This window comes from Lactuca saligna, chromosome 5 (assembly GCF_052625555.1).
Source record: "Lactuca saligna cultivar CGN05327 chromosome 5, ASM5262555v1, whole genome shotgun sequence".
Classification (NCBI taxonomy): domain Eukaryota; kingdom Viridiplantae; phylum Streptophyta; class Magnoliopsida; order Asterales; family Asteraceae; genus Lactuca; species Lactuca saligna.
This window is the reverse complement of record NC_136421.1, coordinates 292,522,887-292,533,837: the sequence shown is the minus strand read 5'-3', so window position 1 is coordinate 292,533,837 and position 10,951 is coordinate 292,522,887. Positions and strand designations below refer to the sequence as shown.

Genomic DNA, 10,951 nt, shown 5'->3' with positions numbered 1-10,951 from the left:
AATGAGTGACTGCAAAGGAAAATAAATGCGAAATATATAAAATTTCTAGACAACAATGAGCAAATTAGATAATCAAACATCTCCTACAGATTGAATCCTTTGATCATTTATTTTTCTTAAAAGACAACGTTGCTCAAAATTTTCTAACACACATATATCACGAATTCCATAAACATGCATTTGTGGAACATCATCAATTTTATATATAAGTAATCGTTGCAGATACTAACAAAATGCACCGCATGCACAATTAATTAATGTGATTTAATTTCTTATGTATACAACAAGGCCAAGATGATTGATCAGGATGAAGTTGTCAACATTAATTCTTGAAGCTATCAAAAATTTCATTAGAGAAAACCCAAATAAACAGATTATTCTTAACAAATAATACACGATTAGCAATGTACCACACAAGCACACAGAAATTATCGGAACACTCCACGTAGAAGTACAAGTAAACTCACCAACACATAAATAAAATCAACAAACATCATATGATACTGGAAAATTAAACTTAACATACAACATAAACCTACCATTAATTCTCCCTAGCTTCATCAGTGGATGGCGGATGTGGAACACTACATTAGTCGACCTTGGAGAGCATATCACATTCTTTCTAGCTACCTAGGGATTAAACGATCCAACTTAAATTCAGTTCATTGCTTCCCTTATAAGACTGCTACATGCAACTTTGAGCTGAAATCCTTTAATTAATCTACTAAGAAATCCTCTCTCTCCCTCCCTATGAAACCCCTGAAAAACCAAATCAGATTATAGGAAATGTGTAGTAGGAGTAGTGGAAGTACTATTGACACCAGAAAATCCAGCCCATGCAGTTCCCACCCATGGTTGGTTATTTGTACTTTCCGAAACACCAAGAAACTGCCTTGATAAATTTAAGCCTCGATTGTCTTCCATCTTCACTGGAGGATCTACCTGATTATTATCAATCTCAGAGTTTGGTATTCGTATGTCTCCTCCTCCTCCCATGGATGATGATGGTGCGTCAGCTACACCTTCACTTTGATAGTGAAATAGATTACTGTTACTGGGTACCTCAAATCCAGCCATGAAAGGCAATCTCCAATTTTCAACCCCTCCAATTGATAAAATATTGTTAAAATTGTTCCCAGTTGAGCTCCCACTTCCTAATTGAAAATTACCCATTTCATTTTGAGACTGAAATCCACCAAGATTTGAACTAATATTTCCACCACCACCACCTCCATATTGACCCAGAGAGCTCATGAATGGCAATTGAAGAGAGGGAGGATGAGGAAGTTGAGTACTTGCCATAGTCTCTGCGCTACACCTTGATGGACTTTCACTAACAGATTTAAGCCCGGTTTGGCTTGGAGATTTTGAGCTTCGGTTTTTGCTATTCCTTTTGTTCCTCCGACAACCTCCTCCAACTGGAACATTTCTTAGAGCACCACCTCGTGTCCAGTAGCGCCTGCATGTCTTGCAAAAGTGCCGAGGCTGGGTTAGACTATAGTTGTTGAAGTAACAAAACTTGGTGTTGGTGGAATCGCAACGTGGGCAGTTTAATCCTGGCTCCGGCATGGGTAACTTGGCCATCCTTGCTCGATCTACCATAGATCCTGGTCTGATCGAACCTTCTCCATTTGCACCACCACCACCACCACCAGGTTGTGGAGGAGGTGGTGGTGGTGGGAGATTAGGATTTTCGCCACCAGCACCACTTGCTTGTTGATGGTTGGATTGTTGCAACTGATAGGAAAAAATAAACAAGAAAACAGAAAGAAAAAAGAAAACAGATGAGCTTACAAGAGGTAGTTATGTACATGGTATATTCAAGAAAAAGATTTGAAGAGAATATGTATGAATGAGTATATATCATCCTTCTTTTACATATATGCTTTTCCTTTTTCATTTGAATGAAAAATTAATATGAAACATTGAAAAAAAGGATCATGTATCAAAGAGATAAGCTTAAAGATCATACCTGGAGATGCCAATTGTGGTGATCTAGATAGGGTGGAACGGATGAGAAAACCATGGTATAAATTAATTTGATCTCTCCTTTTCTCTTTTAGAAAGTTTTCAAGGGTTTTAATTTTGATAATATATGAGTGTGGGGAATCAAACACAAGAGAATAATATACAGAAAAGAGAGATTAGTGAGAGAGGAGGATGAGGAGAGGAGGATAAAAAGAAAAAGAAGAAGATGATGGGATGGCAAAGATAAGGGAGAGGAGGCTTTTGTTTTGCTTATTTCTATTGTTATTTTTATTTTGTAATTTGCATCTCTCTTTTTGTATTCATTATAATAATTAGGGTTCTTGAAGTGAGTGGACGAAGTTTCTTAGCCTTTAAGCTTTCTTATAGTGACGCTGTGCCACAGTACTTCTTCTTAGTGCTTGGGTAAAAAAGAGAACACTGACTCCTTTGATACGCCCACACAAAAATCGGTATCTGTTTCTGCATGCATGTAAAAGTGCTATGGATGTGTGTTTGTGTGTGTGTGGGTGAGTGGGGTGACTTTCTTGCAAATGGACGAGCTTAATGCACATTATTTAGGCTAGGCAAATACTTAAGGTACACAAGTTTTGTCTTTATATTCAGATTAATAGTCATGGTCAAGATATTAGATGGTGGATTATAGACATACTTTAGAGTGATTTATGGTGTTCTAATAAGTGTCTTGCTATCTTTTTCTCTTTAATTTATATATTTTTAGCTTAAGTTAAAAAAAGAAAATCAAAGCCAAGACCATCTCAAAGACTCAAACCCAATCTCAATTTTTTTTCCAGATAAATAGTGTATTTGGAGTAAATAGTCATTATCTACGACTCATTTCATAATTGTTTACACCAAAAACACTCAAAATTATAATATATGTCTAATTTAGAATAATTTTAAAAAACACTATTTAGCATTTTCCAAATTTATGTTTTTTTTTTTTTGCTAAAATTACTTTTCATATATATATATATATATATGATTGGTTATGACAATAAAATTGGTTGCGTATGCCCGTATTACCCATTGAGCCCTGTTTGCGAGGTTAAGTCAACTGCCACGTGGTGGCCATCCATCGCCACACTGTGCCCTCATACAGCTGAATAGACGAGTATTTCCTAGTTGCTACGTCGTGACAGCCTAAGGCCACGTTTGTAGATTCTGGGATTCCAACAACTTAATGGGTTAAGCCATTTTCTTCAATTCCAAGAGCTCTATAAGTCAGATATCATCTATTCTATGATCTAAATGGATAAAGTTTTCAAAGTTATCCATTAAGACTCTCAAAAAGATCGAGATCTCAAGTCTTAGGTCTAAATGAGGCTAGGTATAACAATGTTAACCATTAAGCCCTTAATCCAAAAACTTCCTTAACCCAAACACTCCTGAGGAGTTTTTAATACCAGATCTAGCATAAAGATGTAAGCTTTATAGGCATGTATGTCTAGAATCCAATTTAGGTTAAAATAAGATAAAATGACCAAAAACTCATTCAAGGTCAAGAACCCCCAACCAAAGTCTAGATCTACAATATATGTTGCTCATGGGACTTAGGAGAGCCATAAAGTTGCCAACTTTATGTGTTCCTTGCATTCAAACTTGCTTAGATATGAAGAGCATTGAACAATAGCTTATATCTAACCACTTTAAGCTATAAAGTTTGAACCTTTGACACTTACAAAGTTCCAAAAGCAATGTGAGATGTTGAAGATGTTGTTTCCTTGCAATATCCACCCCTAGAGCACCTTATTATCCCTATTCTCTTATTCTCCAAGCAACAAATACTCCAAAAACACCACAAATCACTAAGAGAAATGAGGCTAAGGTTTCTATGAGGTAAAAGGATGTTACAAGCTGGTAATGAAACCTAGAAATGACTTAGAGGGGTTTAAATATGAAGGGAACCATAAAAAATCATGGAATTGGGCCAGAACAATTGCCACGCCGTGGCAGCCTAATGTCATATTGTGACGGCTCAATGAAATGAGTGTTCTTTTATTTGATGCCACGCTGTGGGCATCCTTGCACCACGTCACGACACATAGTTTTTACCCAAACTCCATCTTCAACCCCTGATAATTACAAAGCTAAATAATTCTGGACCACAGGTGTTACAACAATTCACTTTAATAACATGCTTACACGGTATACTTGTCGATTCCTACTTCCTACATTATCAAGTCATTTTACTAACATACATATCATATTGGTCATCCTAAGGACAAATTACCTAATACTTGAAATTTCTATAATACATCATATTTCATTAAATGGCCTAGGTCTTGATAATTACCTTATACATATTTTCCAATCTTTTTGTCATCTATTCCCTAGTATTTATTCCAAACACGTGATGATAAGTTTGTTTATTTCATCATTCAACTTTATATTGAGCACCTTACATATGTTGCTTAATAACACATCACAATGAGTTGTTCTTGTAAAATGTGACCTAACCTAGTGTTTTGGTGGAATTTCTTGTAGTATCCTTATTTAAATATGGGGCACTACTAAAAGTTCCATAATTCTACAACTCCTTATATACTTACCCTTTCCAAGTAAGTTTCATATGTGTATGTACACAAATGTAACATCCTGATGTTAATGTATTTTCAATTGTAACCCTATGTATGATTAAATCTTGCATTTTAGTCCCTAAGTATAAGAAAGAGTGCAAAATGGCCTATAGTGACGTTCCAGTGATTTTGGGAAATAGGGTAGTATAATGGTCGTATGTTGTGTACGCGAGCATACTAGGGCGAACTCTAGTACGTTGGGCGTACACCTCGTATCCAGTGCATATATGGAAAAACTGTAAACCCTAATTTTTAGGGTTTGGTCCATATATAAACACCATTATAGCCTCATTTATCATTGTCTCATCAGCCCCCATCTGAGATTTCGACCATCTAGTAAACCATATGTGAGAAGAGTGTTTTGAGCTCATTTGTGTGTCGTTTTCGTATTCTTAAAGAAGGAGAAGTTGATTCAAGAACCTTGAAGCTTGGAAGCAACTTAGATATAGGATTCCTCACTTGCTAGCAACCTCTAGGAGATAAAAGGTTAAAAACTCGATCACCTTACCTTGTTGATCTGGCCATTTCTTCCTTTTGGGGACTTTTGGTCCCAAATACGGTGATTCTTGAGCATAACATGTTCTTGATCATCAAATAAGTTGACCTTTGAGACCTTTTTTTTGGGGGGGGGGGGGGGTTCTTAAGTCATAAAAATGTGGTCTTTATGGTTAGCTTTAGCCCATATATGCTATAGAAGGGCTTAAGGCATTAAGATGTTGAGATTTTGTGTATTAAGAAATTAATGGACATGTAAAGTCATAAAGTTGGAAACTTTATGACTCTTGATGGTATTTTAACCATGGATAGGCAATTGGACGTGATAAGTTGAAGAAATAAGCACTTAGTAAGTTAAGAGGGGGACTAATGTGTACATTAGGCGTACCAAATGGTACGTTGTGTGTACACCAATCTGGCCCTGATGCCTCGGATTACCAATCCATCCTGCGTACCTCTAGAGTACACCCCATATACGAAGCCTGAGTTGACTTGGCTGTGTTGACTCGTTTGACTTGTTGATTTTGACCAGTTATGACCAAGAGTATTTTGGGGAAATATTATTAATTTAGAATGGAAATTTTCTGGCATTTAGGATTTGGATTGAGATGGTATTTGGGAGGATAGTAATGATCAGCTATTCGTCAGACTGTGAGGTGAGTTTTCCTCACTATAATTACAGGTCGAAGGAACTAAGGCCGGCCCATTGGATTGATATCATGGTTATCATATGTTGTTATGTTGTTGTGATCCATTATATCTGTATGTTTATCTATATTTTATGGCTTTGTGTGCATGTTTCTTTGTTGCATATATCGATATGTTGGTTTGGGTTGAGGTGGTCCTGCTTTGTGTCGTACGCCAAGACACCCTGGGACGACTAAATAGGTTGTAGGCCCTGTGAGGCAGTCCAATCAAGCAAGCAGCCCATAAAGCAGTTGTAGGCCATACGAGGCGGTCCATTTAAGTTGGTTGCTCGTAGAGCGGTCCAGTTAGGCACTTAGGCGATAGGCCCTACGAGGTGGTCCAGTCAGGATGGCTGCTCATGTTTGCATGCTTTCTTGTTGTATCGTGTGTTGGTGCTTGGGGGAACTTACTAAGCGTTAGCTTACAATTTTAGTTTTGTTTCAACTACTTTAGTGGACCGTGGCAATGCAAAGACATGACCGTACACATCCTTGGTTTTATGTTTATTGGATCCTGGGAGACTCTAATTTAAAATAATATTTTGGAAACAATGGTTTTGTAACAACTTCTTTTTAGTAAATGGGTTGTTTTGAAAAGTTTGAATTTGTTGTGATTTTTAAGACGTTACAAGTTGATATCAGAGCTTTGGTTTGAGCGAATTGGAAGAACATCCGTGTGAATCCAAACTTAAACTAAGGAACTGAAAAGGTTTTACAAATGATTTTCAAAATTGTTTTAAAAAATAATCAAGAAAGGATGTGATGTGTACGATCAACCGGAGCTAGTAAGTATACCCAAGTTAGTACACTATTATTTGATGTTATGTTATGTTTGAATAGCATGCTAGTGATAGGCTAAGGATTTCCAGGAATTACATGATAGAGCTGCTTGATAATAGATGTATGGTAGCCTCAGGTTTCTTCCTTATATGAAATTGACATCATTACTATAGTTGCTAGTGAATGCATGAAAATTATAAATAACTAAGATTTTATAGCCTGAGAATGTTTGATTTGGCCTTATTTCCTATTCTTTTTTTGGTTGTGGGTTTAGGGTAGAATTAAGTATTTGAATCTCTGTAGGATCCAATGTTATGTATGATTAGAATACACGAGTGATGTAGGGTTGGTGGAAGTTTCATGGATGAGTTATGTGGGGTCAGTTGACCAGTTGAGGAATGTCTAGCATTTCTATAGGAAGTGAGAATAAGGTGTATATGTATTCTAGTATATGTTGTTAGGGTTGTTGTGATGACCTTCTGAGACGAATATGGGTAGGTACGGAAAGTAGTATGGGCTCGTACTACTTGAAGCATATGACCCATATGTATAACAGGGAAGTCACAACCTTTAGGGTCTTGATATGGGTTGGTTTTTTATGGTGTGATATGCATTTTATCTAATATCTCTATGGTTTGTTTTCAGTATGGTGTTTACAAGGGGATCAGGATCAGGATCGAGTGGCTAGGATAGGCCGGGGTTGACCAAGGATCAGATCAGGGAGATGGTTCATGCTAAGGTTTTTTTTTTATTTTCAGGGGGAATATATCGGAGCTATTTGAGCCTATCAAGACCGCTATGATGGATTTCTTTGATGACTGGTACGCTGCACTTTTGGAGGCTGTTGCTGCTGTTGCCACTGTGGTTGTTGCTATTGTGCGGATTGGAGGGGGAAGAGCCTTCCAGTACTGGGACTTCAAAAATATGAAGCCCCTAATGTTTGAGAGAGTCCAGGATCCGATCATTGCTATGAGGTGACTGTCCAATGTGGAGGTATATTTCTTTACTTGGTCTTGCCCAGCTGACCAAAATGTCAAGTGCACTCTGAACCTTCTTCAGTCTGGAATGAAGGATTGGTGGAGGCTGGTCACTAGTATATACACTGAAAAGATGAGAACTTTTCTATCTTGGGAGAAGTTCTTTGAGATGTTTTGTTTGAGATATATCCCTTTGGTGGGGGGGGAGAGAGAGAGAGAGAGAGAGAGAGAGAGAGAGACATTAGCCTAGGAGTATCTAGACCCGAGGCAAAGGATAGAGTCGGTGAATGAGATCACTAAGATGTTCACTGAGAGAGTGTTATTCTACCCTGAGTTTGTTGCTTCTGAGCAACCTCAAATAATCCGATACTTGAGCATTCTCAAGACAAATATCCGCCAATTTTTGTCCACTCAGCGATATGATTTACTCATTGACTTATAGGAGGCTGCAAGGCGGCGTGAGATTAAGATGGAACTTTAGAAGAGGTAGCGGAGGCAGACCCTTGTGCAGTCGCAGCCTGTGGAAAAGTGATTCAAGGCCTATGATGTGAGATCTTGGAGTCAGATGGGTCGCAATTGTGGCAAGTGTGGCAAGGTTCATGAGGGTTCATGTCGTTCTACTTATAGGTGCCACAAATGTGGCAAGGATGGACATTATGCCAAGGATTTTTGCCATCATGTCCTTGCGCCGAGCACCAAGATTTGTTATCACTGTGAGAAGGTTAGCCATATTAAGGCCAACTGTCCTTTCCTCACGGCGGGACCAGCACACGCTCCAACGCCAATGACTTTGAGGATCACCCATGGGCACCAGGTTAGGGCGGAGCCTCCAACGGCTCGGGGCCGTGCTTTTCATCTTACTGCTGAGGATGCTAGGGAAGTGACAGACGTTGTGACTGTTATGTTTTTATTTATTATTCTGTCGATTATTTTATGGTATACTTATATTTATGTTTCTAATAGGTACATTCTTATTGAATTCTTTGTCTTCTTTTGTGTTATTTAACTTGGGCACGATTCGATCCTTCATTTCGCGATCTTTTAGTATGGACTTTGATACGACCCTTAGAAAGTTGGAATGTCCGTTGTGGGTTTCTATCGCCAACGAACATGGGGTTTCTACATCCAGAGTGTATTAGGGTTGTGTATTGGAGATCTCTAGGGTGCCCTATCTGATTAATTTGATACCTATCCCCATGAGGGATGTATGCGTGATAATGGGGATGGATTGGGTGAGCAGGTTTAGTGTTATGATCGATTGTGAAGGTCAGCAAGTGATAATTCGAACCCCAAGTGTGGGAGAACTAGTCATCTATAGAGAAGGTACCAGGGTTGCATCAGGGTTTTATTTGGTAGCCAAGGCTCGATAGAATATTCAGCATGGGTGTATAGGTTATCTTTCCTATGTGGTTGATACTCGGGTAGGGTAGCATACTTCGGTTTCAAAGGTGCCAGTTGTGAGGGAGTTTGCTGATGTTTTTCTGGAGGAGTTTCTCGGTGTGCCTCACAAGAGGAAAATTGAGTTCAAGATTGACCTAGTTCCAGGTGCATCTCTAATTTACAAGACGTCGTGCCGCTTGGCACCACTGGAGACGCAGGATTTGTCCTCCTAGCTTCAGGAGCTGCTAGGGAAGCAGTTCATCAGGCCGAGCAGTTCGTTGTTGGGAGTGTCGATACTGTTGATCAAGAAGAAGAATGATTCACACCAGATGTGCATTGATTAACAAGATTTGAACAAGTTGATTGTGAAGAACCCTTCTCCCCTTCTGTGTATTAATGACCTCTTTGATCATTTTCAGGGTGCATCTTGGTTCTCCAAGATCGAGTTGAGGTTGGGGTATCATTAGGTGAGGGTGAGAGAGGAGAACATGGAGAAGACCATGTTTCAGATTCGTTATGGGAATTCGTGGTGATGTCATTGAGGTTCACTAATATACTTGCGGTTTTATGTATTTGATGAATTGGGTATGCAGGCCGATGCTCGATCGATCAATCATTGTGCTCATTGATGATACCTTGGTGTATTGCAAGACCAGAGAGCAACACGAGGAGCACCTTCGAGATCTTTTCGTAGTATTAAGGCGGGAACGATTGTATGCCATGATCTATAAGTGTGAGTTTTGATTAGAAGATGTCCAATTCCTGAGACATCTCATTAACCAAGATGAGATTTTGGTCGATCCGACAATGCGGTGGGCGGTTCCGAAATCTGCCTTAGAGATCAGGAGTTTCTTGGGATTAACCAACTATTATCGGAGATTTATTTAGGACTTCTCCAAGATTTCAGTACCCCTCACTCATCTGATGAGGAAGGGAGTAGATTTCCGATGGGGCCCAAAGTAATAGGTTGCTTTTGAGACACTGTGACAGAGGTTATTAATACCATATCTAGTGAATGCTATGACTCCCCCGTAGTCTTACAACACCCTCATCCTAACACAACCGTAGCCAAATACCTTACTCCTAATCTATCAATTCAAATGCATACAGAATCAAGCATGCACTCCACTGAGCACTCGAACTGAACCACATTCTTGACTGGAGCCTCCAACACGCTTGCCCAAATTCTGCTATCAAGCACCTAAGAAGACGCGGTTCATACGCTGGCGAGTTTTACCGAACTCCAAACTCGCATAACCCTCAAACCAAATGGCCACTTAGGCCGCCTTTCTCCTCTAGAAGTCTATCACGGTCTCATACATGTTCATGTTCTGAATACATGTGTGATTCTCCCCCACTTAGATTCGACTAAGTCTTCACAATACATGAGATTTGAAGGATTCCCGATTCTTCTTACTCATTAATAACCAACTGCTGACAACTTACTTCTTGTCAGTACGAGTGTTCAATTAAGGGCCCAAACCCACAATGACCACACAATCCTTGAAGATCATGCAAAAACCTCCCGAATCCTAGCGAAACTAATAACATCAGATGCCTTGAAATGATGGCACACTTATATCTTGAAGTCAAAATAGTTGATGCCCAAACCAAAGCCTCAACAGTAACCAACTTCCCCTAGCGTTTCCAAAAGCCGACCTATGCATAATGGCTGAGTCACCAATCCTGTTTGTAGTCCTCCCACATCATGTCCCTGAACCGATCTCAACCCTTAACCCATATTACATTGAACGCTCCAAGCCAGCAAGGAGGGAAGCAAATTCTATTGACCACCCCATAACTCGTGGTATGAAAATGACACATGACGAATTCCTGAATGGATGACCCAAACTGTCACACCCCCAAACCAAGGATGGCGGAAACGTCCGGGGGTGGAGGAATGCATGTAGAGTATCACAACAATGAGTATAATAGCGCTCAAAGTAAATACAACCAACACCAATATAATTGAAAACGTTACATCAAAGCACATGTTTACATGATTCACATAAATTACATTATAATACAAAATGAACTGTTTGATGATTTATCGTCCCATCCTTAAAAC

At 39.2% G+C, this 10,951-nt stretch overlaps 1 protein-coding gene across 1 annotated transcript; it reads right to left on the bottom strand.

Annotated features, from left to right (window-relative positions):
* Positions 1-322: 322 nt before the first annotated feature.
* On the bottom strand, positions 323-2,222 carry LOC145048196 (dof zinc finger protein DOF3.6-like). The gene is made up of 2 exons (XM_078996632.1): positions 1,973-2,222; positions 323-1,737 (listed from the first exon to the last, which is right to left on the bottom strand). The coding sequence occupies exons 1-2, from the start codon at positions 2,024-2,026 to the stop codon at positions 778-780; spliced, it is 1,014 nt and encodes a 337-aa protein (XP_078852758.1). The 5' UTR covers positions 2,027-2,222; the 3' UTR covers positions 323-777.
* Positions 2,223-10,951: the final 8,729 nt, after the last annotated feature.